Below are 27,230 nucleotides of genomic sequence, written 5' to 3'. Positions count from 1 at the left end.
TCGATTACTATATATGTCAATGATTATTTCAATAACCAATTAATCGCGATTAATCGTTTCAACAAAAGCGGAATTAGATTATTAGTACAATACCCGACGCTTTCAGCGTCTCCTGGACTACCGGCCAAAAACCATAACCTCAAACCGGGACTCGGCCATCCACACACATTGACAGAAAGTGTTAAGTCTTGACAGGACAACTGTGCATGAAGCAGTTCTGGACTTTATGATAACATATTATGTGTAAAGCTTAAATTAAATTGTCCTTCCTGTAGTTTGCCACAAGCAATTCAAGAGGTACGGCGCACTTAAAGAAGACGCTGCGCCGGTCAACAAGAGTAAAACTAATCTTTGTCAACTAGAGCTATGTGTGGTGGAAAACTAACACTGCACGCAACACCCTGAACACACCTTCCCAAATATGAGACAACATGGCATGTGTGTGGTTAGAAAGACCCTCTCAAAGTCCAGATCTAAATCCAGTTGAGAACCTTTTGCGAGATTTAAAGACGGTGGCTCGTTGATGTTTTCCATCCAATCTGACTCAAATTTGAGATATTTTTATGTAAGCTATAATTTCAGTCTCTGGATATGCACAAGTTGAAAGTTTTATATTTTGGTTTTATGAAAAGCTGTCAACACCATCCATCATTTTCCTTCCGCTTTATATTTATATTTACATTGAATTTTGTAACTGTTGCAAGACACTAAATAAAAAAAAGTGGATTTCTGCTTTCAGCTGAAAAGTGGACGGAAGGCCACAAACCAAACTAATGTAGCTCTAAATGTGTTGCTTCAGAAGAGATGTAACTGAAGTTTGGATTGTATGGCAAGAAAAAATATTTCCAGGAAACGAGAAGCATTCATCTTTTTTTTACTTACAAATAATAAAAAAATGCTATCATTTATTTTTAAGAGAAGCATTTTTAAGTTTTTGTTTTTGTGACTCATAGAAAAGACTTTTAGGACAAGGATTTGAAAATCCAATTCATCCATGTAATTTACTGGATTAAATGTTGAATTAGATGTTTAACTAAAAGCTTAATTACTCGTTGGACTATAACAAGCAAATGAAATGATTCCATCCATCTTCAGTTGATTGATTTTGCTTTTGTCTCCTGGTAGTTTTTTTTTTTTTTTTTATTCCACTACATATTCTATTTCTATCTTCTTTCCTGCATTTTCTGCAAACTCTCACATAGTTCAGTTTGAATCCCCCCTTATGTCTTTTTATCGTTGTTTCTCTGACCTCAAACTTAATTCAAACTTCAGATATTTGTCGACATTGGTTCAAATGCGCATTCTGTGCTATTTGTGTAATTCACCAGCAGAGGGAGCTCGTTGAGCGGATGCTGAAGTTCCTGGTAGTGATCCTTTACGTTTAGTGTTTACTGACCCTGTCGATCAACGTTTATTAAATTGTGAGTGGTTAGAAAAGTTGTCGAGCTTGGGTTCCAGTCTAGTTAATTCTTTCCCGTTTGGGTTGAGTGTTTGTCATTTTGAATGATGTTCTTGTGAATGGAGTTTTTTTTGTTGATAAAGTTGGTCGAAGTTTTTATTTTAAAACCCGGTGGTGAGAGCAGGTGGCTTGACCTTCGGATACTGAAAGATGTTTCAGTATCTGGAAAATATTTGGAAAATGGTGGAGGGGTGCTCTTCCCCTTCATTTTTTTTATTTTTATATTTATTAAATCAGTGTGGTCCATCTCTAGCGCTGGTCATAGTGTTAAAGGGCTAAAATTAGAGCTCTATAGGTGAAATTCTCTAAAACCTCCAGAAAATGCACATTTGTATAGAAACCCATTTTTGCCATGAAAGAAAAAAAGAAGCCCAACAGGAAGTCATATTTATGAGTTTTGAAGTCTAAATAAAATCTAATAAAGTCTAATAAAAGGTCATAATTTTGACTTTCAAAGTAATAATAGTATAGAAATTCAGAATTCTTAAATTCAAGCCATGATTATAAAATGCTGGAGCTTGCCTCCTTACTTTGTATCTCATAATTATCCTGTTTTTTAGTTCATAATCATGACTTTGAAAGTAGAAATTCTGACTCTTGTTTCAATAAATGTTATTTTAAAAACTCATATTTAAGACTTTCTCTTGGGCTTTTATTTTGTTCTATTATGGCAGAAATGGGCTTCCATACAAACAAGAGTAGCCTAGAAAACAAATTCTTAGAGTAACACAGAAAACAAATTAGTGACTATCCTGTATATGCCCACTGTATGTGTCCAATCAATTTTAATAGGAAATAATATTTACTGTACTTTGTATAAATTACTCTACTATGCTTTCACACACAACCTTTAAAATGTGCTTTTAGCATATCAAAAAAATATATTGTTTTGTTGAAAAGAAAAACTTCTATCTTGTGCTTCCTATTGATCACCTATCACTTTTTAATACTCTTTTACAAACAACAGGAAGTCTGTTTCTGCCAGAGACAAGGTGGATTTATCAGCCCCTGACATTTCCTGCCACTAGAATAACATCGAGAGTATAAATATGCAGACTGTCATTATTTCATTTCCAATTCCTAAGATAAATTGAAAGCTAAAAGCCGTAGAGACAGACAATGGCTGTTCTCATGTTATAAGACCAGACTATATTGGGAAAACATGAGCTTATGACCTTATTAGGTAATAAATAAACTCATATTCTCTCCTCAGTTTCCTTTCTGTTCCCTTGTTTGGACCCTCTCAATGCTTTCTGTGGGCTTTTGAATATCCCTCATTATTATATGTGTCAGAGGAGGACATTTAGGGAATTCAACGCCTCTAACCATATATAACGTTGACAGGCAGGGCTGCAAGGACAAAAGAAAATCAGAAGAGCCCCTTTTTTATCCAGATGAAAAACTACATTAGAGGAAAAGACGATGAGGCAAACCAAGCAATGTAAACTTACCTAAATTTATAAGAACAAATGGGGGGAAAAAATTATGTCAGCATTCTTTCAAGACAGGATCTCTTAACCTACCTCTGTATTTACTGTTAGAAATATTCACAGTCTTTTGTCAACCAAAATGTGCTTAAAGGGGCAATACAAGGTATTTTCCAACCACATTGTGCCATTTTACAGCACAATTAACTAAAGTTATGATTAAGAAAAACTTAATTTTGTAATTTAAGGCCTTGAAATTGGGCTTCTGTCTCTTTAAGAAACTCCCACGCTTTCTGAAACTCCGCCTTCGAGAAGACGCCCTCTGTGGGCGTGGTGTGGTGGCGTAGGGGATAGCGCGACCCACATTTGGAGGCCTTGAGTTCTCGACGCGGCCATCGCGGGTTCGATTCCCGACATTTGCCGCATGTCTTCCCCCCTCTCTCTCCCTTTCATGTCAGCCTACTGTCATATAAGGGACACTAGAGCCCACAAAAAGACCCCCAGGAGGGGAAAAAAAAAAACATGGCTCCTCTATTAAAATCCCAAATTGAATATAAACATCCAACCCAAACTGTGCGTACCTTCATTTCAAGGCTTGATGGACAAAGAAAAGTGGCATTAATCATCGATGTTCATCTTCTTCTGATACAAAGAAAACAAAAAAAAAAAACAACTAACAGTTGAAACAGTTACCGTCAGAATCTTTGTTCAAACTGAGACGTGTTTGTTACTTAGCAGCTCGAGTGTTTGGTTTCTGCTTAAATAGAATTGGGTTTCTGTTATTGTTCTCAAGCAGACAGCCGCCGGCACTACCAGTGTAGCGTGGCCATCAGTGGGATATGAATCTTCTCCTTGAACTCCTGAAATACGGTGTGGCTAACAGGCGTGTCTCCACTGAGAACCCAGCAGGGGATGGATATTAATTATCCAACTTCTGGACATGCTGCACTTTAATAATTCATGCAAGTCTTTTTGGAGTATGTGTCTTTGGAGAGAGCTTAGCCCTCTTTCATGTAGATTTGATGCCACTGCACTGCACCCAAAATAAAATTAAATAAACTCTTGATTAAAAGGGATCTCAGTCAAACTACTGTTTTCAGATTCTTCAGGTTGTGTGTGTGAAACTTTGCCATCCTCGCTTCCTGTTCTGCATTTAAACTGAGAACCATGCTATCAAAGCATTGTGAAATATATATATATTCACAAAGTGAAATATATATATATATATATATATAACACCAACTCCTTGTAGACCACACAGTTGCCAGAGACTGCAAAACCCGACACACCAACCTGTGCACGGCTTGGATTGATTACACGAAAGCCTATGACTCAATGCCACACACTTGGATCATCGAATGCTTAGAGATGTACAACATCAACAGGACCTTGAGAGCCTTCATTGCAAACTCAATGGGGCTGTGGAAGACCACCCTTGAAGCCAACTGCAAGCCACTTGCACAAGTATCCATCAAATGTGGCATATACCAAGGAGATGCGCTGTCCCCGCTACTGTTCTGCATAGGCCTGAACCCCCTCAGCCAAATCATCAACAAGACTGGCTACGGATACCGACTCAAGAATGGAGCCAACATCAGCCACCTCCTCTACATGGATGACATCAAGCTGTACGCCAAGAGCGAGCGAGACATAGACTCACTGATCCACACCACCAGGATATACAGCACGGACATTGGGATGTCATTCGGACTAGAGAAGTGTGGTCGGATGGTTACAAAGAGAGGGAAGGTCATCCGCACAGAAGGGATTTCACTCCCAGAAGGAACAATAGCAGACATAGAGGAAGGTTACAAATACCTGGGAATATCACAAGCAAATGGCAACCTTGATGAGATCACAAGAAAAAGAGCCACAACCAAATACCTCCAACGAATAAGACAAGTCCTGAGAAGCCAGCTCAATGGCAAGAACAAGATCCGTGCTATGCCCTACCAGTAATCAGATACCCTGCAGGAATAATTAGCTGGCCAAAGGAGGAGATACAGGCCACAGATGTTAAGACCCGGAAACTACTAACAATGCATGGAGGGTTCCACCCCAAATCCAGCACACTGAGACTATACAGAACCAAAAGAAGGAGGCAGAGGACTAGTGAGTGTGAGAACCATTATCCAAGACGAGACATCCAAGATCCATAGATACATCAGGGACAAAGCCTCAACAGACAATGTGCTCAGTGAATGTCTCAAACAATGGGGAACAGAAGCTGAGGTGCCGGAGGAAACATCATGGGAAGACAAGCCCCTGCATGGGATGTACCACCGGCAAATAACCGAAGTGGCTGACATCAGAAAGTCCTACCAATGGCTGGAAAAAGCTGGACTGAAGGACAGCACAGAGGCCCTCATCATGGCCGCCCAGGAACAGGCCCTAAACACCAGAGCAATTGAGTCCCAGATCTACCACACCAGACAAGACCCAAGGTGTAGGTTGTGCAAGGAGGCCCCTGAGACAGTCCAACACATAACAGCAGGGTGCAAGATACTGGCAGGGAAAGAATACATGGAACGACACAACCAAGTGGCAGGCATAGTGTACAGAAACATCTGTGCAGAATATGGACTGGAACCCCCAAGATCAAAGTGGGAAACACCCCCGAAGGTAGTGGAGAATGACCGAGCTAAGATCCTGTGGGACTTCCAGATCCAGACAGACAAAATGGTGAGGGCGAACCAACCAGACATAGTCGTGGTGGATAAACAACAGAGGAAAGCCATTGTGGTGGATGTGGCAATACCAAGTGACTACAACATCAGGAAAAAGGAGCATGAGAAACTAGAGAAATGCCAGGGCCTAAGGGAGGAACTGGAGAGGGCCTGGAAGGTAAAGACCACAGTGGTGCCTGTGGTCATCGGGACCCTCGGGGCAGTCACCCCCAAACTGGAACAGTGGCTACAACAGATCCCAGGAACAACATCAGACATCTCAGTCCAGAAATGTGCAGTCCTAGGCACAGCCAAGATACTGAGAACCCTCAAGCTCCCAGGCCTCTGGTAGAGGACCCGAGCTAAGAGGAAGAAGATATATATATATATATATATATATATATATATATATATATATATATATGGGATGAAAGATATAGAATGGAATAAAACATTCAAGAAGGTTCTTCAAGTCAGAATAAGGGTGAAACGAAGTTCTGCTTTGTGTATCTGAGCCAACGAAGCTCGGGTCAATCAGAATGCGTTAATATACAAATAATGCGATTTTACCTAACTTCAATGGATTTAAAGAGAGAACTTGATTAAAGCCAGAGAAAAATCGTCACCTTGCTAAAATAATAGCCTGAATCCTTTTATGCCAAAAATTATCTTGGTAACAAAAAAAAAAGTTTTGGCCAGAAAAAGAGACTTATGCCTTATTTTAGGAAGGAGACGAAATACAACTCCAAAGAACTCTGGTTGGTCGATGTATGCCCTGTATGATGTCATCAGCGGTACAGGGAAGCTTGCTTTTTGGTATTGTCAATTTCACCTTGATTAAATAGCAATTTACTACAAAATCGGTAACCCGCGACATGTGATTCTCAAAGCAGTAGCTAAAGTGTGTTTGAGTGATTTCAGTGGAAAGTCGGACTCGTGGCTTTAAAGCTCCGAGCCGGAGCTGTCCGTGTAATTTATTGAAAATGCAGCAGCAGCAACGGCGACATCCGCTGGGTGCTTCTTTTGTTCGGATCACTGGTTAAAGGGGGGAATTAACAACATGTGAAGACATCCCAGCTGATCTGTTCACAGATGACAGAGCGAGCATATGCGAACTGAGCTTCAAGGCAGCTTTTTTTATTATTATCATTTTTGTTCGAGCCGAGAGGAAACGAGTGGGAGAGGGAGCGAAATAGAGAGACATCGCGCACGCGCGCGAGAGAGGGACGTTTTCATCACGACACCGCCAAGAAAGCTGAGTCATGTAAGCCGAGGTAAAAAATAAAATAAAATAAATAAATAAATCAGGGCCGTTCAGGATATAGTTTAAAAAATTAATGACATAGCATAGGTTTATTTTTTTTATTTTATATATTTTTAAATGGGGTAAATAAATATAAAAATAAAACAGAACTGCTGCAAAGAGAGAAATACATGGTGTGTAACTGTGAAGAGGAGGGACAGGGGTGGCAGTCACTGGAGGAGGGGTGACAGCGTGGCTAAGTGAGACGATAGCATTATGGGAGACCTTGGTGCGTTGTGTGTGCACGGAGAGGCTGGTGCTGCAACAGGAACCACATGAGCAGGGAGGAGCCGCGCGAGGAGAGATAAAACTCCACGCCCCTCCCTGCCGAGCCGAGCATCCATTTACAGAGCAGCTGATGTCTGCTGCCGCTGCTGCTCCGAACAGAAGGGAATAATAATAATAAAAAAAGAGGCACTGAGTTGCTGTTGAGCTGGAGTTGGACCAGTGAGCAGAGAAGAGTCGGACACATACAGGACGTTTTGGGAGGATCTTATTCTCTCTTTTTTTGTGTGTGTGCCAACTGGATGTGGCTGACCCCAGACGAACTGCCCAAGGAGCATCTTTGAGCATTTCCCAGTAAAAAAGTACTGCAGCCTTTCTCTACAATTCTACAGGTTGATTTTCACGTTCTGTTCGTTTACTTTTTTCAAAGATGACCACTATGCAAAGGTTGCTCCAGCTGCCCGTGAATGCTGTGAACATTGTGAAGACGGTGCAGAGTCAGGTCCAGGGCCAGGAGGAGGACAAGAGCCCCGTGTTGAGCCCTGACGGTGGGCAGCAGACTTGGTACAGTGCCCTGCAGCCGGATGAGCTGCGCCACCTCCGATCTGGGGGCACTGGGGGCGGCGGAGGAGGTGGTGGAGACCAGGAGGAACGAGGCTCACAGGAGGATGGAGGTGGAGGTGGCAGCTTCCAAAGTCAGCCCCTGCGGTACGATAACTCACACCTGCTGGTGCTGGTGTGAGTTCACCTCTTCAGGTCTATCGGTGCCTCATAGCCAAAGCAGATAACACTGATAGTAACTCTATGACCGTTTGGTTGCACTTCATATTCTACAAGGGTTTTTTTTTCTTCATCCATTGATCCGTCAGAATCTTTGTTTTTACATGTTTTGCAGGATCGAAATCTGGTTAATCTTCTTACCCAGTTCCTCCAAAGCAGAGGTTCTTAAACTTTATGTGACAAATACCAAATCAGTAAAGAGTAAAAGTTTTTAACCAGGTATTGAGGTTTACCAAAACTAACGAGTTGGTGACGGTTACAATGTCAAAAGTTCTGACGTACTGTGTCAGTCCTTTTCTATAATTTAAAGGTGCAGTATTATGTGTTTTCCAGGCACACAGTGTAATTTTATAGCAGAGTCAAGTAACTGAGCTATCAAACTGTTACCTTCAGTGGTTTTAAAAATAATATATAATATATATCAAATATGACTTAAAAGAAATTTCACTTTGCAGTTCAACACCCTGAAATTGGTCTTTTGTCTCTTTAAAAACTCTTGCTGTTTCTGAAACTCCGTCTTCAGGAAGTCATCACAACATATCTCCTCTATTAACCCATTAACAACGTCTTTACCAGCGTTTCACTGATTAGCAGCACTGATGCTATATTTAATATCTGTAAATAACGGTTTTCAGCAAGAGCGCAATTTTAAATTCAGATATCTATATCGGCCCAAATTTTCACAGAGCTGGGTCCCTATTGTTTTACAGATGCAGCAAATTGTTAAGCTAATGTCTGTGGAGTAGCTAACTGTAACCTGACTGCAGGAGCAGACAACCCGACTAATTTATTAGCTAATATTAGCTTGAATGCAGAGTAAAATACAATTGGTGAAATTGACATTTCCGATCTTACCGGTAGAAAGAAAACAATCAGAGATTTACTTATAGTCTATTTTTCACGTTGGACAGTCAAGTTGGACAGTTTCTCATCATCCTCAACAAGAATCCAATGTGGCTACCTTATAAGGTTTTAAAGCTTTGAATTTGCATGGGAATGGTTGTTCCAACTACCATTGAAGGCACCACTCTTACAACCAGTGCCACTTGGACCACAGTCTGAGAACCATAACAAATTCTTGCTTCAGCTCAAGTTGCTCTTAAGCTGAAATTGTTACAATTAAAAATGGCTTTTAAAAAAAAAAGTCACAAAAACGTTGGGTGCTGACACAAAGCAGAATTAGCTACTAATCCATATAAACCTAGAGAAAACAAAATCAGCTAAAAGAACCCATCTTCAACCTTAGTGCAATTTGGATCCTTTTCAATTGGCTGTTTTTGAAAAGCCAAGGCTGCTGCTGTTAATTAATCCAGACTCTGACGTCTACACTGAAAAGCAAGGAATTTGTCCTCAGAATGGCTGACGCCTAATCGCCAGTTTCGTGTTTATAGCTACAACCTTCAGTCACTTGTTTGAAAATGTAATGAAATCAGAGCATCCCTTTCGGAGCTGGCCTCTATCTGTCACTCTCATTCCTGCCCCTTCCGAAACGTAAGAGCCGCAACCCCTCAATCGTTCACTTAAAGACGATTCTAATGAATTCCCTTTCACATCGTCTCCTTTTCATGTCGCTGCTGTCGCTTCCTGGGAAGCAAGCCGACACCACGCTTGACGTCGCATCCTCGAGTGCTGCCTTACCTTCATGGACACCGTCCAGCTGATCTCTTGGCTTCTTGTCCCGGGTAACCGGAGCGGCCGCGCGCTCCGTTGGGTCGCAGCAGGTTAAATAATTCACAGGTGTTGTAAATTCAGCCGTCGCTGGGCAGGGAGCAGCAATAAATAAATACACCTAGTGAAATTGGAGAAGTAGTCTCGGTGTTTTGAGTTTCTGAAGAGATGGAAAACGGTTTGTAAAGAAAGTAAAAAAGTTACATATTCCAGCAAACATGTCTACCGTCAGTCGTCTCTGTCAGGTTGTACGTTGCACGTTTGGCTTCCACTGCTTCAACTTTTTGATCTAAGCCGACGTAATTAAACATTTCCGAGTTTAATTCTGATTAGACTTTAGTGGGTTTGTTTGCCACATGAATCCCTGTCACATTATTAATTAGAGAGGCTGATTAGGATGCTTTATCACCGTAAGCTGTAAAAGCAAATTAAGCCTTCCAGCTTTTTCTCTTGTTACATCCTGGGATGCAAGAACATGGAAAGGATTTCCCGAATTTTCGAATTAACTCCTTCGTTTGGTATCCAAGCTGTAATCAGGTTGCATTACGAGGAGGCTGTTCTGTTCCTGGTTGGAATATTGATGTCGATGTTTATGATCCTAATCAGCTGTCTGTGATGGCTTTAATGATTTCCTGTTTATTTCTCTACTAATAGCTTTTGTTAGGAGGTTCTAATCAGGACTCCCCCCACCCCTCCACCAGATACTGATTCATAATTTTTATTTATTTTTTTAAGTTAAGTCGGACATTACTTTGAAGTCAATGCACTGAATTTGCTTGAGTTTCTGACTTGCACAATACTCAAATCGGTCTCTTTATGTACAGTTTTCGGTAAGCTCTAGTCTCACTGCTGATATTTTAATGCAGAAAACTTACATGTCGTGCTGCAGGCTGGCCTCTTTACTTCCTGCTTGGATGTGACTTGCTGATGTCTCATTTCCCGACACATTTCAATGCAAATTTACGGATGATTGTGGATAAAACCTTCAGCAACACATTTTGTAGCACATTGCTATGAAAGTAATAACATGTACTATCTAGGGTTTCAGCTGCTCTTGTTCACCTATTAACCGTTTAAAGTTTAAATATCTAATCAATCCCCTCATAACGTTTGCTGTTTTTCAGTGAATAAATGTTGATTCATTTTTTCTGCTCATCCTTAAAAGTTCTGAAGTTTGTGTATCTAAAATTAATGCCCTAAAATGTCTTAAACTCATTTTACAAAGTGTATTTTTAAGACCTGTGGTTAAATAAGTGTGAACTTTTGTTGTGGCAGGACTATTTAATCTTATATGTCTTTTTCCCCCTGGCGGTTGAGGCTACCGCTAACTACAAGCTAACATAGCCTTGCTAGCTAGCTAACTTTTTTGTGTCTGTCTTAGCATATGTAAAATGTCTTCCAGTTCCACCGGTAAATGTTCATAAGAATTTAAGGTTCAACCATCTTTGAGAATGTGTTCTTGCATTATTATGCTGCTACCGTTGTATTACTTAAAAATGGTCTCAAAACAATGTTGTCATTTGTCGCAATAACTTCAGAGACAATTTGTAGCCCAGTAAATTTTGTTATGGTGACAAAAAGGCCAACTCAGGAACAAAGACCTTCATTTTTTATGTCTTATGGTCAATTTAAGCTGAAAAACCATGTGACCATGACGACTCTGTGCTTCTCGGTTTGTCGTTTTGTTTTTCACTCTTCACTTCGCTTTAAGTGATCGAGGCGCAACAGTTAAACCCTTCACTCTTGAACTGATGCAGGCGGATATTTCTGTTCAACCAAAAAAAACAAAAAAAACAGGGACGGCGTTGTTATGGTACAACATCCTCACATCTAGAAATACTCATCCTTCAGCTGACGCCGCAGGCGGCAAACCGTTCCAGAACCGGCTCAACAGAACAAATATCATTAGAATAGTTCTGAATACCGGAGCCGTGGGGAGAGGATCTGTGTTCCGCTAACCAGGATTAGATTCACCCATTTTCATGTCCTTTGAATGTTTTGGGGGGAGCTAAATTTGTCATGTTATATTGAAAATGTTCTCTTTTTTTGGGCATTTAGCCACAGGCTCAGTTCAAAGCTCTCGTCTAAAAATACCCCTCACTCTTCTTTTTTTTATTATTATTATTATTATTATTATTTTTTAAATTGTTATGAGTTTTGATGGGTTTAGTGTTTGAAGTGCCTGACAGAAGGAACTACTGTATATAATTATAACAGTGTGATGCTGGGGACACGTTGAAGCAGCAGAGACTTAGCACTGGTTTGCACCTCCATCTCAGTGTAAAGTGGTGATGATCTGCAGCGGCCACGTCCTCACAGGTCTCCACTCGCTGATGTCATGGGACTGGAGCAGATGGGCTGTATTGAATAACCCATCGGTGCCACTCCCAGCTCAGGAGTCAGGCGAAATTCAAAGATCCTAGGCTTTGGATGGATCATTTTCTCTGAATAGTTATTTCTATCATCACTCTGAAAAGAAGAGGAAGAAAGAAGAGTTGTTAGAATCATCATTTTATGTCTATTCCAGATTGACAACCTGCTTTATCTATGGATGAAAGAAGGCTAAGGCACATTATTCTTCTTTCTGTATGTACATTATTTTATATTTGACAAAGGTTACGCATTCCTCCTGGATTAATAGCGCATAAAAAAGTGATTTTATTTGTGTGTGTGGTGCTGCTGGGGTCTTTGATTGAACACAAATATTTACATTCGCACGAGGGAAAGCATGTGTTTGGATCCCCCATCTGGCACCTGCAGTATAACAGCGTGAGCAGCATGAATCAAAGCTTTCTCTGCAGGGAGGCAGGAAATCACTTAACCACATTTTATTGCATCCTTCGTTACCTTGGAAACCAAATGGGGTTGGGGTGGACTCAACTAAAGAGACCGAACAGCTCAGGGGGGGTTTTCTGCTCAGTAAAACCGTCTGCAAGTTTTCTACTGTAAGAGTTTGAAAGGCCTGAGTGCTTATCGGTTTGCTCTGCTTTATGAATGAAACAATAAAACAGATAAACCCTGTGATACTGTCATCGATTTCTGTTTTCCTTGTTCGTGCTGTCAGCAAGCGGCGGCCTTTTGTGACCGCTGTTTGCCTTTTTTCCCGCCCAGCAGGTTTGGCAGAAGCCACCGGAGTTGTTTGTTTGTAGCTCTTGCAGCAGGGTGGAGCAGTCGACTCGCTCAGGGGTACTTATGTTTTTGCGGGAGGTGGGGCTGTTCTTGTTGTGCCTGACAGAAATAACAGATACGAATGTGTGATGGGTGTTCAAATTAGGAATGCAAACAATTAACAGTTGGTCGTTTACATAGATTAAAATTAGTTTCAACTGATTAAATAAAGACCTCTTTTTTTAGTACTTTAGTTTGGCCGCCACCCAGCAGAGGGCGCCACTGGTCACCCATAAGCGGAGCCAGCTGACGCAGGAACAAAGATGGCGGGGGCTTACGGAGAATGGGAAAGAGAAACCGTTCATTCAGAGTCCGGTTAGGGAGGTAAAATGTACTTTAAGCGGTTCTGTAGAAATATAAACAGTCAAAAGCTCCTGAAGTTACACCTTAGTAGCGGCCAACGAAATGGTGGAGCAGTGACAACTTGTCAACCAAAAATCACTGAATCGCTACAGAAAAGTAGCAACACTATAAAAAATAACAACATTGCGCTAAGAAGTATGGTTGTTTTTAAGGACTGTTGCACTTCATGCACTAAAGTTTCAATGACCAACCACAGACGCTACTAATACTTTTAAAATATTGATTAAGTACTAGTTAAAGTGGCAAGTGTTTTTTTGCTCATAGCATGACAGATGAAAAAAAACAATCCATCAGTTAAACTTGTAATTTTTTTCATCCATATTAAGAAATTACAGATTTAAAACAAGCTTAAATTTCTTGCTGAAAGGTTGTAAGTCAGGTTTGCCTTATTTCAAGTGTACTGCGATACTTGCACATGAAACTAGGCAAAAATGCTCAGTAAGAATCGAATCCAATGCTCATCTGTATTACAGATATATGCTTATGTAAATAGCCCACTAACACTGTATGTGAAGTTTAAGCTTTAGTTGTGTTGTAAATATAGGTATTTTTCCATTTTAGTATTGGGGGGGGCAGCAGGAATTAACTGTGGACATGGAACAGTTCATATCTGCTTTTGGTACCAATAACCACATACTGGACAACTGGGCATCAATCACCCTGACTATTTGTTAATCTGGATTAACACTTTATTAAAGCAAACTGTTTTCTTCTACAAAACAATCAGGAGTCGACAAAAAGTCAACATTTTCTCAGGGATTATGCGGCTCTGCTATCGCCTGCTGCAGTATCACAGGTTTAAGTAGTTTGCAAGCCAAATTTCTCACTTCAAAGGGAAACCTTTCTAGGTCACACTAAGACACTGCGAAATATCCTGAGCTGTGAATCCAAAGTTAAAAACGAGTCTTAAAGTTGTGCATTTCTCCCACTCTTTTAACATAAAGCTGTGCTGTGAGCTAACCCTGCATGTTTCCTCCTCACAGGCATGACGACTTGAAGGAGATGCTGGACAGCAACAAAGACTCCCTGAAGCTGGAGGCAATGAAGCGGATTGTGGCTGTGAGTGGGATTAATGTTGACTTTGGGATTTTGCAGATCAGCAAGTATATGTGTGTGATGCAAAAGAAAAAAAGTGCAGTATCATTACTAGAGGTGGACGCAACCAAAATATCACTAATATATAGATACCACACCTGTGTCGGATCAATACTCGATACTTTAGCTTCAGATTCCCTCTTGAAATTTGTAATTTATTTTCGTATTGTAGTTTCTCAGTTCTACTTCAAAAAGGATTTTGTTTCGATCTGCTCTCTAATTCTCATTGTTTTGCACGTTATTTATTTATAAAACAAAATGCACACAAATCATGCCAATATGTTCTCAAAGTATTTTGTAGATACCTGTAAACGCTATTCAAATGCTGGCCTAGGTTTGAATGAAATAATTCAAAGGAAGAGACAAAAATAATATCTTAAGGTGAGAAGTTTGACAACATATCAAACTTAAAAAGAAAAAAGTATCCTATCAGTATCGGTATTGGTATTGGCGATGTGGGCCCTGCATTTACTTGATATTGTATCGATACCAAAATATGCTGCATCACTCAACTCTAACCCTTACCTTTGCTTTGACTGGCAATATTTTTAGACTTTTGGAGCAGTAAGACAGCAGTAGTGTGTCATGATGTAACTAAGATGTTAACAGATCCAAACTGTGCTGTCAGCTGTTAATAATTCATGATCTGTGTCAGTTTCCTTAATCTGAAACGCCACACCCTTCTGTTCACTCATCAGCACTGCAGGAAGATGAAAGAACGTTAGCAAGCATCAACAGAGACATCATGGAAACCGCTGGGTTAAAAACAAACCATTATTTCATTTTTTTAACCCGTTGTCAAATGTGACACAAAAATGTCTGGATTTATTTCAAACAAAAGAGATGGAGTCTATTTTTGTCTTTCTTTTTTACATACTGGTATGGGTTCCTTTAGTAAACGTGGGCCAGTAATTTATATTTTCATCTTGTTTGTGTTTGTGGATGTATTTCGGGATGTAGAGGTTTCATTTGTTTGATCATGTGGCAGTAATAGTGAAGAAGGATTGTGTATAACTGTCGCAGAGAAGCAACGTCAGAGGTGTATTAACTTTTTTATGATTTCAAAATTTATGTAACATATAGAACATCTGTAAATATCAACTATAAGTTCAAAATTAATATCGACTGTTAAGGGGCATTTATCGTGTCGCTTATCAGTTATCGTGAAAAATGACTCGTCATTATAAGGATTTTTATTTATCGTTATGTCGTTAGGTGTTTAAAAAAGTGACTAAAATCATCAGTCTTCCACTGTTTTTTCCATGAGAGCGTTAATAAATGTCAATAAATTCAAAAATATGATTAAATAAAGTAAGGAAGCAGCATCCTGAAGAGTTATGTTTTAAATAGGAGTGTTTTTCAAGAGCAGTATTTGTTTCTGGGGCTGGGAACAGCCATAGTCACCTAAAAAAAACTATAATTAGTTTTTTCACTAGCTGAGTTTTTTCTGCAATAACAAAGGTAGCCCTACTGCTGTTAATCACACGAATCCAGAACATTGAATGTGATTTGAAGAGCTCCCAATGTGCTAAAAGGATAAATAAAAAAATAAATCTAGTGCTTATGTTAATAGAAATCACCCAACAGTTTTTATGTGTCCTGCACTTTGTCCTGTTTCTTAAAAAGGGTTTAATCCTTTCAAATTCTTGTTTTCTCTCCAGATGATCGCCCGCGGTAAAAATGCATCAGACCTCTTCCCAGCTGTGGTGAAAAACGTGGCGTGTAAAAACATCGAGGTAGGCTGTGCTAGTTTTGGCCTCTGCTTCCTTTGGTTTGTTTTGTTGCTCCTTGTATCTCGTTTTTTCATCTTTAATTTTCCCAGGCTTGCGAGTTTCTGCTTCTTCCCTTCATCGTGTTTTAGAAAGTCTCCCGTTGCTTTGATTTTATCTCAGTGGAATCAGTTTGCGACTTTCCTTCCTAAGTTTGCCTGAACGGTTTTCTTCCATCGTCCTTCCTGCTGATTCCAGGTGAAGAAGCTGGTCTATGTTTACTTGGTGCGTTACGCCGAGGAGCAGCAAGACCTCGCCCTGCTCTCAATTTCTACCTTCCAGCGCGGCTTAAAGGTACGTTCGACGTTTCTGTCATGTTGACAGGATGCTGCGAGTGTGAACTAGCCACATACATCATTTAGCAATCTTTTTCCTTTAATGGTAGTAAAAACCTCTACTTTAATCTTTGTTAGTCAAATTTACAGGAGTTATCAAAGATCCAGTCAAGGTTTATTGTGTGAAAACACCTATTGGACCAACAATCCCACAATAAACCTTCAAGAGATTCCACACAGATTGCCTCAAATGCATTGTCCTTCCTTCCCTAACTGTTTACAGTTTGTAGCCTTTCGGTAATTGCATCAACCTAACTAGTTTTTTGTTGTTGTTGTGGTGTTTTCCCATCCACAACATTTTTTGTAGCTGAAATGTGCAAACAAAAGCATTAAAAGTGGGATAAGTACCTAGACATATGGGTCTTCAGTGGAGCAATGAGAGCTTGAGCCAATGTAATACTTTTTAAAACCTAAAGCATAATGAGAACAGTGTGGGTCTTAATGTGGAGCCTTGATGTTCTCCATGACTAAGTGGGGAAGCAGTTGAGAAGTATTTCCTTTGTCATGATTTTCCCTGTTCCTGTCCTTGTTCTGGACCCAAGTTGAACAATACACATCACATTTTTAAAGGGTACCTATTATGCAGAATTCACTTTTTTCACATTTTTTGTGCCCATTTACATCTCAACTGCTTCTAGAAACAGTCGAAGTCCAAGTGCTTAAAAAAACAAACACCAAGCCAATTTATGGCAATAAGTTCATGATTTTTGGTGTCTAGAAAACGAGCCATTTCCAAAACTTGCTAACTGTTGACTGCGCCGTTACCTAGCAACCCAAGCGGAGCTCCAGTATGTTTGGTCAGCTGGTTTTACTGCTGTGTGTGCTGTATAATGGCTGCTGGAAAAGACAAGTGTTTTGCTACTGACTTATTATTCGGAAACCACTTTGTTATGCAGGAGGCTCTTCTTCTGCTTTTCAAACATCTGTTTACAGCCATGTGAATGTTGGGTGGCCAGAAGCAGCTTATTTGGGTTTAAAGTGACAGCAGACTCCAAAACAGGTCATTATAAAAGAAACTCAAAGGAGGCAGAACTTTGAGGGTTAAAGTTGCACAAACTAATATAAAGAATGACTTTGTGCAGAAAAGGTAACAAACAGGCTCTGTGTAACCATAACTCTATCCTAACCTGCTGAGGGAAGCATAACAGGTAATATTTAAATAATCAGAAAAACTAAATTAACATTGAAAGGTGGTTAGCACCTCTAACACTTGAGCGATCTTAAATAAATTCCTGAGCTCATGAATATTTCTATTTTAATTGAATTGATGTTGCCTTAACCGTTTTTAAATGACAGGATCCCAATCAGCTCATCAGAGCCAGCGCCCTGCGAGTCCTGTCCAGCATACGAGTTACAATCATCGTCCCCATAATGATGCTGGCCATCAAAGAAGCTGCTTCAGACATGTCTCCTTACGTCAGGAAGACCGCTGCCCACGCCATCCCCAAACTCTACAGGTACGTCTGCAGCAGCAGCCCGGAGAAATAATCACCAATGAAATCCATTTGTGGTTCTTACACTTCAGCCAGATTCGATCGATATGGGAAGTTTCTCACTAACCATTTTTTTTTTTCTCTCGTCTTAGTTTGGATCCTGAACAAAAGGACCAGCTGATAGAAGTCATAGAGAAACTCCTGGCAGACAAAACCACGGTAAGCTTTTGGTTTTACACCTTGTTTATTTTGTTGGAAATTGTTGCTCAGCTCCCACAAATAGAAACAAAGAAGAAGAGAAAAAAAAACCCCACCTGCGCTTCCCTTTTTAGCAAATTTAAGCAAAACATTTGGTCGTAGATTCTAGCTGTACGACTTTTGGTGCCTGACTCAAAATGTGCTCCAGCTGGTGGCAGGAAGTGTCGTCATGGCGTTCGAAGAGGTGTGTCCGGAGCGCATCGACCTGATCCACAAGAACTACAGGAAGCTGTGCAACCTGCTTATCGACGTGGAGGAGTGGGGCCAGGTCGTCATCATCAACATGTTGACCCGCTACGCTAGGACCCAGTTCCTCAACCCAAACATCAACGTGAGTAAGAAAACACACGCAGACACGTGTAGGGAATTTTTAACAACAATTTTTGCTTCTTGTTGATTTTTTTTTTTTTTTAGTTTGTGACTTAAAGAAAACCTACATTTGACCAATTTTTAGTTACTTCTATTATCAGTTCTCTAAGCTAATCATGTTTTTTGGTCCTAATATGATCAGGTCAACAGTGAAAAGCTGAAAATTAGTAAAATGTTTTTATTTTAGTTTGCTGGACTGAGAGAAATGTTCTATTGGTTATTCTGATGATTAATCACATGATTAAAAATGGGCACATTTTGCATCTACAATCCCTTGATAAACTATTTGCTTCCTTGCATATGCACTCTGCTTTAGTATCATAAAAATATTAGAGATAACCAAAGAAAACAGAACAGAATTAAAAGATAAAATAAGATAAAAATGTTGTCCAAACAATCCTGGCTCTAAATAAAATAATAATTGCCTCTTTTTTACATAATGCTATCTCACTAGCATTATAAAACAAAGTAACACATTACAGATTTTATTCCAAAGGTCTGTTACTTTCAGACCTTTGGAATAAAAATGCATATTTATATTGAATTTGTCTGACAACAGGAAATGGGCTAGTCAAAGGAAAACAGCATTAGTAACATCTATCAGTCCTATGAAGTTACAAAGTCAGATCTCGGGCTGAAAAATTAATTGCCAGATATTGTGCAACAGTGCAACAACTTCTTAATAGGTTTTGGATCTTTTTTTTCCCCCTTAATAAATAAGTTTAAAAATGTCATTTTGTGGGGGGTTTTTTGTGCAACGATAAAAACAAAAGAAATCAGTCGGGACTCATTTTGTCATTTTTGACGGTTGACCACAAACGCACTCCCCACTGACTGCAGGAGTCTCTGCTGGAGGAGGGAGGAGGCGGAGAGAAAACCTTCTACGGCTCGGATGAAGACGAGGATGAGGACGAGGAGGAGAAGGAGAAGAAGGCAGAGGCGGCCACCATGGCCAAGAGGAAGCCCTATGTGATGGACCCCGACCACCGGCTGCTGCTTAGGAACACCAAGCCGCTGCTGCAGAGCCGGAACGCAGCCGTGAGACAACCACACACTCTGCACACACACTGCAAACACGTTAGCATAAAGCAGGCCAGGCCTTCAGCATCGCTCTGGAGTTATGGTACAAACCATGAATGTCCACCAGCTGCAGTATGTAGCTTTTATGAACAGTACGGTTTTTACATATTTGTTAAAACTGTCTTTTGTTGTTGCAGTATAATATGAGATCATTTGCGAAAAATTTTTTAGCTTCTTTGCCTCCTCTTTGTCAATTAACCTTGGATATATGCTGCTCACCCCATGCTAGGCTACAACTAGTTTACCAGAGACTGCAGTGAATGCTAAGGCTGGTTAGCATGGCCACTGATGACAGCAATTGTTCAGATTCCCTGTAATGGTGAGGTGTTTTTTTCCCATTATCACATTGAGCAGTGCGTACACGGGGATGATTGACAGCGCTAAAGCCCTCCTCCTTGCTCTGGTTGCTTGTTTCTGTCTGGGAACGCTGCATTTCTGCAAATGACAGTAGGAGCTCGCTTTTATTCACAGATAGGTTATCTCATGTTTTGCTGTCACGACATGCTGACAATTTTAACAAATACGTGAAAAACATATTTTTTTATAAAGTTACATACTGCAGATTTAAAGTCATGTCAATAATTCACCACAAAAGCTTTTTTAAGGTCTTTGAGGTTGTCAGTGAATCTGAGATGATTTTTACTCAAACAACTTGTGAGCAATTTGCACAGATGGACGGAACATGATGAACATGTTTGAATCTTTTCTCCAGCTCTTTGTAATTGTAATTCCTTCAGTTCCCACACCTTTGCTGTACTGCACTGCTTCCAGCTACACTATTTATTGTAAATGCTTCCCAGCTGCTAATGGCTAATGATGTCAGGGATTAGCTCATTGACATCCAACTCACAGAGATTTAATTCCCAAGCAGATTTCCAAAAATACACACTTTACAAAGTCTTGACACACACTGTTGTTGCATATGCAGCTTACGACCGCAGTAAAGGTGCTTTAAATTGTTTCCAACACGCTGATTGACTGTATTGTGTTAAAGTAAAACACGAAAACAAACGGTGGCATTTTTAATAAATGCACTGCCAGATTACTTGTTCTCCGCTTTAGCCTGAGTGCAGTAAACAGAGAACAGAACAGTATTTGTCTCTTTCATGCTTGTTTAACACATTGGCTTTGTGAACACAAACACATTCCACATCTGCAACACAAAGCTGTAAATAATAAAAAAACAACAGCAATGGATGATAATTGCAATGCACAGAAGGAAATTAACCGGCTGACAATTGACAGTGGCAAATTATTGTAAAGGGGTTGTTGTAGTCTGCTGAAGCTTTACGTTTTTATTTTATTTTTTCACCGAGACAAATATGCAAATTCCAGGTGGTGATGGCTGTGGCCCAGCTGTATTTCCACCTGGCCCCAAAAGCAGAAGTTGGAGTGATTGCCAAAGCGTTGGTCCGCCTGCTGAGGAGCCACAGGTGAGCTTTCTGTATCTCTCCTTTCAAAATGTTCTAAAAGTAGCTAAGCTGGTCGTTGGCAGTCGCTTCTTTAGCAAAATAGACATCATAGTTCAAAACTATTCCCACCCTCCAACTTTTTCACTTTTTCACAAGAACTTTTACGTATTTTATTGGGAACAATGCAAAGTAGTCCTAATTATTCTGTGAAAGGAAATGTGTTTTTGTGGGGTTTTTTAAGTAAATGTTCAGTAAATTTGTTTTGTAAAACCACATTGTTTGAAAATTGCTGCAACTTTTCTGGGGCGTGTCTCCACCAGAAAAAGATTAAAAGTTTTGTTCGTTGTAAAGTCATATTCGATGAAGAACTTTGAATTGGTCATTTTACCACATGAATATGCTCCAATCAGAGCCAGCAGTGTCCAAGTATTTCTGCCACACGGGCAAAATGACAAAACCCGAAGCCCTCGAGCGCCATAAAAATAAGATTTTTTTTCTTTTAATAGAAATAGAAAGCTAATTTCATAGGCTTATTTTTATTTGGCTTTGTTTTTATCCGCTTACCAGGAACTGAATAAGCAATATTTTAACAAAATGAACAAAGTAGTTAGACCCAGGAATGTGCACAGATGGATACTAAGAGGTGTTAAAGCTCCTCCCCTTTTTCATCTTCTTTTCATCTTTATTTATTTATTTATTTTTTTGCTTTATTTGTATTTCTGGATACAATAAAGCATGGCTACATTCTGTGCCGTTGCTCTGCTATACCTGATTCTGCTCTTGCCAATTTATTAAAGAAACCAAACTGTAGAATGTTGGACAATATTAAACCTCTGCATCAGACCTCATGTGACCATTTATTTGAAATCAGTATTTAGACGTCATGTTTAATCTGTGCCAGTAGGAAATCTCACACTACTAAAGGCAGCCGGGGGTTCCCATGTGGGAATGTTGTGTTTAGTGGTGAGCTGGACTTTATTTAGGTATATTGAATAAAACAGGTTCCTTGTTTTTTCTCAAAATGCTGATGGAGAGTATTGTATACTGTTTATTTTACTTTGCCAAATTTAAAAAGATTTAAGGCGTAGGAATGCTTTTGCAAGTCACTGTAAAAAACACAAAGAAAGTCTCAACGAGAAAAAAATGAAGCTTTAATAAGGCACCAAAACCCTGCGATGCTGTAAACAACAGCAAAAGGACAAAGAGAGGGAGGAAGAATAAATCTGTTAGGCCCTAAAGCAGAAAACGGATATTAAACAAGGGGGCTCGGTGAAGCTGAAGTAAACATGAAAGCATAAACCAAACAGAGAGATGACAGCGCAGCACCTCTGGGCTGTACGACCTGTAGCCTGTCAAGCCTCTTATTAAACAAGTGGCTCTGCTCTGGGTTTAATGGAATCATCATTCAAACAGCAGCATCTCTCCATGTGTCAGAAAATCACTGAACTGAGCAATATCTTTTATTAAGCTCCATCCTGTGGAGCCAGGTGTGCCTCATGTTTCATTGCAACTGGTAGAGCCTCCCTAAGAGATTAAATAAAGGTCCTTTAACAGAAAAACTACAAAAGTTCATATTTAAAGTTCAGCGGTGGACTGGATATTCCAAATGTTTTGTTTATGGTCATTTTTTTTCTTTTTGTCCTTGAAATAGATCCATTTAAAGACAGATTTTAACCAATACAGCAGGAGTGTCAAACTCATTTTCATTTTGGGCCAAATAAGAAATCTGAATGTTGTTAAAGGGCCGGTTGTTCCAGAATGCATTGATAAAACCCATTAAGTTGTTAAAACATCACTAAATCTGTTTGTTTATTGATGCAATTTAGAGTTCAGAGGGCCACATACAAGGCCTTGAGTTTGACACGTGTGCAATACAGAGTCCCAGTCCAATACTTCAACAAATGCAGATGCTTTAAAACTGTGAGGGTTTAAACTACATCTGACATTTTGTCCCACTGGAGGTCCTACTGGTGCAGCCTTGTTTCTATAGATACATCTGGCATGACACTTAGAGCTACTGTCTTCACAAAAATCTCAAATCTTGACAATTGTGAGCTTTTTGCTATAATGCTATGCTAACGTTAGCTTGTTTTCTTATCGATATTTGGAGTAGAAGCATATTTTAAGTGCATTTCCAGTGAAGTGTAAGCGGACTAAATTTGCAAGAAGAAAAGGTTTTTATCGTGCTTGACAGACTTTCCTAGAAAGTCCGGTTTGTTTGGGTCGGTGTGAACGCGCAAATCGAAGTAAAATCTGGCACAGTCTGATTGCATATGTTAATGGAAGCAGACTGGAGCCCGCTCCAAAAGCAGGAAGCGGACTGTAGCGCAGGGCATTCTGGGTAAATACAACCTAAACAAATACGTTAGCAGGTTGTGGTCTTTTGCTCCGTTTTTGTTCACATTTTGTGAAAATAGGAAGTTGAGCTCAGTGTCTTCTTCAGAGGTTTTTTGTGTTGCTTACATCAGTGGTTCCTGGTGCAGCGCCCCCCACAGGTGAGGACATAAACAGGTTCAGATCACTTCATTAGACACAGTGCAGAAGGAAAGTGAACCAAACCAACTGAAAAAGTAACAAGTGTTAAAGTTTTGGTCCCCAATCAAACGGAGTCTACCGGACTATCAGGTGTGAAAACATCCTCAGACAGACCTGTTCTGAAAGTCATAAAATTTAACGGCTGGTGTTTCACAGTTCTGCCTGGGGAAATCAGCCAAACAGAACGTGTGACTTGTTGTAAAAGGTGGAAAATGTAAAACCCAGATTTGATCAGTGGATGAAGTGCATGTGGTCGAGGTGCGGGGTTTGTATCCAGTAAAGGTTAAATGCCATTTTATTGGTGCAGTGAAAATTGACTTTCAGAGCCTCCACACACAGACCGATGTATTTAATATTTCCTCTGTGTATGTGTTTCGGAGAGATGCTTGATTTACCTGATGATGTACAGTACATGCTGCTTCTAAAACCACCTCAAGGTTCAGCATGACACATGATGCAGCAAGATTATGGATTAACCAAACAGGTTATATGGTTACACAGCACCTACAGTGTTAACGGTAGCATTATTTGATTAGCTTAACAAATGCAGCGTGTACTTTGTTTCTCACCAAGCTGTAAAGATACACTCCAATATTCTGACCTGCCAACTATTTTCTAGTTAATATAGACCTGTGAGAAGAAAACTATGCACTTTATTACATTATTATACTTAAAGAGAAACAATAAAAACTAGAGCATGTAATCATTTAAATAGAGTTTCCCAGTTTTTACCTTTTACAGTGGCAGATGTTTTTTTTTATGTGAAAGGAGCACAGGATGAAAATGAACTGACAGAAGAACTGAACAGAGACTCATTCTGTCCTCACTCATCAGGTCCACATGAATTAACAGTTAAAATAATACATTTTTGGCAGTTCAGGCATGAAGAAGAGGCTAAATATGCAGGGTTCTTTCATTTTTAAATGTATTTCAATTGTGTTTCTGGCCTCTCCAGTAGTTGGCGCCCTATGCAGTATCAGAGACCAAACAGATTGCTAAAGAGCTACAGACTAACACAGAAATGTTTAATCCTAATCTGATCAAAGTGTTTCTGTATTGTGAACTGTTTCATTTCTTACATACACACCTCACAATAAAGTGTTCAGATATTGACATTTTATAATTTTAGGTTGAGTTCTAATTAGTTAGCAGTTAGCTACTTAGCTAATTACTGCTAAGTGATAAGTTAGGTTTCTCTGTGCTAACTAATCCATTGCTAATCCAAACATTAGCAATGCTAATTGGTTAAGTAGCATTGCTATTGTATATTAGCTGTGGATGTCCAGTGTGGTAACTTTAGTCTTTTTGGACTAAAACACTGAAGTAATTCGACAAAGACTTACAAAGTAATCTGAACCGGTTCCTTGCATCTCTCTTTACTTCCATCAGTGAAGTCCAGTACGTGGTTCTTCAGAATGTGGCCACTATGACTATTAAAAGGCGGGTAAGTTACACTTGTTGGACTAAGCCTGTGTTTGTTTTGTATTTAAAATTCAAATATTTATGTGGGGTTCTTTTTGGTGTGTGTGTGTGTGTGTGTGTGTATTGCAGGGCATGTTCGAACCATACCTGAAGAGTTTCTACATCCGCTCCACGGACCCAACTCAGATTAAAATCCTTAAGGTTTCTCTCTGTTCTGTTCGCTAAACCCAGAAGGTTTATGAGAACTTCGCTGACATCTTCTTGTTTTCCACAGCTGGAGGTTCTCACCAATCTGGCCAATGAGACAAACATTTCCACTATTCTCAGGGAGTTTCAGGTAACGTCGAGTTAAATGTAGGCCTACTTTATAATAACTCCTCGATTTTGTTGACCTATACTGTGAACAGAGATACAACAATAATAAACGTGTTGATGTGTTTCCAACAGACATACATTAAAAGCATGGATAAAGATTTTGTGGCTGCGACAATTCAGGCTATTGGCCGCTGTGCTACTAACATCGGTGAAGTGAGAGACACGTGTTTGAACGGCCTGGTGCAACTGCTGTCCAACCGAGATGGTAAGAGTTAATCAACTCTATTTATTAAAGTCTGTGAACTGTAAAGGACCATTTTTATATAAATTAAGGCTGCTATATATTAGTGCTGAAACGATTCCTCAAATGATTCGAGTACCTCGATTATTAAAATTCCTCGAGGAAAATCTACCTGCCTCGAAGCTTCGTTAATTTATGTTTTGTTATTTAGCGCACCGTTGCGTGGAGCTCTCACTTCCGCCTCTGAGTTGTTGACGAAAGCTAAGTGTTAGCCGCATAACGTCCAATTTTCAAATGTGGGGATTTTATTGATTGGTGATAACGCCAGAGTTTTCATTGTTTTTGGGGGACCAATACACATCCTAAACTGGCGCGATGCCTGGATGTACGGCAGCCTTTCTCCTCCGGGAGCTGCTGGTTCAGAGCGAACGGCGGGAAGAGCTGCAAGAGTATTTATACAGGAGAGCGGATAGACTGAATATGGCGAGCGGCTGAGTGGTTTATGCTTACAATGTAAGTGTAACTTTATGGACGAACCGCACAATAAGTTTCATATCATCCCGGTCTGAACGGACGGGTTGCGGAGCGCATCGTGGCGGTACATGGCCGGTCGCTGAGTTTCTGAGTGTGACGAACGACGGTGCGGTGAATATCCCGTATTGCTCCCCCCAGTTCTTACTTTCGTCCCCAAGTCTACTGGTTCCTGAACTTAAGTATAAGTAAGTATCCTCTGGTCTAATTCCGTTTCTGGGTTGCTAAGGTAGTTTTTTGTTGTTGTTGTTGCTAAGGTAGTTGATGAGGGTCTGAACTGTAACACTCTGTACTTTCACTAACTGATGCAAACGTTTGACTCGTCTTCACTACAGAGCTGGTGGTGGCGGAGTCAGTGGTCGTCATCAAGAAGCTGCTCCAGATGCAGCCAGAGAAGCACAGTGACATCATCAAGCACATGGCGAAACTAACAGACAACATCCAGGTGAGGCGCTCCTCCTTTACGATTTCGCCTCCTCTCTGTTAGCGTGGCTGGGAGTTCTGCAGACACCACAAACAGAGGTAGGTCTCACCGTTTGGCGCGCTCCCACAGGTCCCGATGGCACGAGCCAGTATTCTGTGGCTGATTGGAGAATACTGTGAGCATGTGCCAAAGATCGCTCCGGACGTCTTGAGGAAGATGGCCAAGTCGTTCACCAACGAGGAAGACATCGTCAAGCTACAGATCCTAAATCTGGCCGCCAAGCTCTACCTCACCAATTGCAAACAGGTACCCAGCCCAAGGTTTTCTCTAACAACATGTGGACTAAATCCTCTTCATATGTGAGACTAGAATTAGTCCGAATTTATCCAGGTTTCAATTAATAATATGAAAAGCTACAGAAAAGTTCTGGATAGGTATCCAACAAGAAAACAGAATGTGAAAAAATGTTGGCCTTTCCATGTCAGGGGATTCCACGGTCAGCTGTCCTCTGCGTCCTTTTTCCTACAGACTAAATTGCTGACGCAGTACGTTCTCAACTTGGCCAAGTACGACCAGAACTACGACATCCGTGATCGGGCCCGCTTTATTCGGCAGCTCATCGTGCCCACAGAGAAGAGCGGAGCCCTCAGCAAGTACGCCAAGAAGCTCTTCCTGGCTCTGAAGCCTGCACCCGTCCTCGAGTCTCCGTTTAAAGGTACAGCCGGACGAAAGTCCTGCACTCACACAGTTGTCGCTTTGAGTTTTCTCTGAGCTGAATTATTTTTCCAAATACAGGATTTATTTTGTGTTTGTTATATCTAAAGCTCTCTGAGAATGTTGAATGGCTTTAATGCAGTTGGTAATCTCTTAACAAAACCCGCTGATTCCACAAATGGAAAAAAGAAAAGAAAAATTATGACAGTCAAAAGCAGATTTAGTTGATATGGTAACA

The 27,230-nt window shown here is 40.3% G+C and overlaps 1 protein-coding gene across 4 annotated transcripts in view; it reads left to right on the top strand.

Moving 5' to 3' along the window:
- LOC122835962 (AP-3 complex subunit beta-2) overlaps positions 1-27,230 on the top strand; it is a 44,144-nt gene that overhangs the window by 1,451 nt on the left and 15,463 nt on the right. For 2 of the 4 annotated variants that reach the window (XM_044125469.1, XM_044125468.1), the window contains exons 2-16: positions 14,043-14,118; positions 15,816-15,890; positions 16,122-16,217; positions 17,555-17,715; positions 17,844-17,910; positions 18,098-18,280; positions 19,159-19,356; positions 20,734-20,831; positions 24,735-24,789; positions 24,897-24,968; positions 25,042-25,104; positions 25,215-25,347; positions 26,190-26,299; positions 26,408-26,584; positions 26,807-26,993. In XM_044125469.1, coding sequence (XP_043981404.1) covers positions 14,043-14,118; positions 15,816-15,890; positions 16,122-16,217; positions 17,555-17,715; positions 17,844-17,910; positions 18,098-18,280; positions 19,159-19,356; positions 20,734-20,831; positions 24,735-24,789; positions 24,897-24,968; positions 25,042-25,104; positions 25,215-25,347; positions 26,190-26,299; positions 26,408-26,584; positions 26,807-26,993 — 1,751 coding nt within the window. Of the gene's footprint in view, positions 1-7,113; positions 7,789-14,042; positions 14,119-15,815; positions 15,891-16,121; positions 16,218-17,554; positions 17,716-17,843; positions 17,911-18,097; positions 18,281-19,158; positions 19,357-20,733; positions 20,832-24,734; positions 24,790-24,896; positions 24,969-25,041; positions 25,105-25,214; positions 25,348-26,189; positions 26,300-26,407; positions 26,585-26,806; positions 26,994-27,230 lie in introns of those variants that run through there. The other 2 variants (XM_044125466.1, XM_044125467.1) reach the window with 2 other exon arrangements.

The sequence above is a fragment of the Gambusia affinis genome, linkage group LG08 (assembly GCF_019740435.1).
Source record: "Gambusia affinis linkage group LG08, SWU_Gaff_1.0, whole genome shotgun sequence".
NCBI classification, from domain to species: Eukaryota; Metazoa; Chordata; class Actinopteri; order Cyprinodontiformes; family Poeciliidae; genus Gambusia; species Gambusia affinis.
The sequence above is the reverse complement of the archived record's forward strand: the minus strand, read 5'-3'. Positions and strand labels throughout refer to the sequence as shown.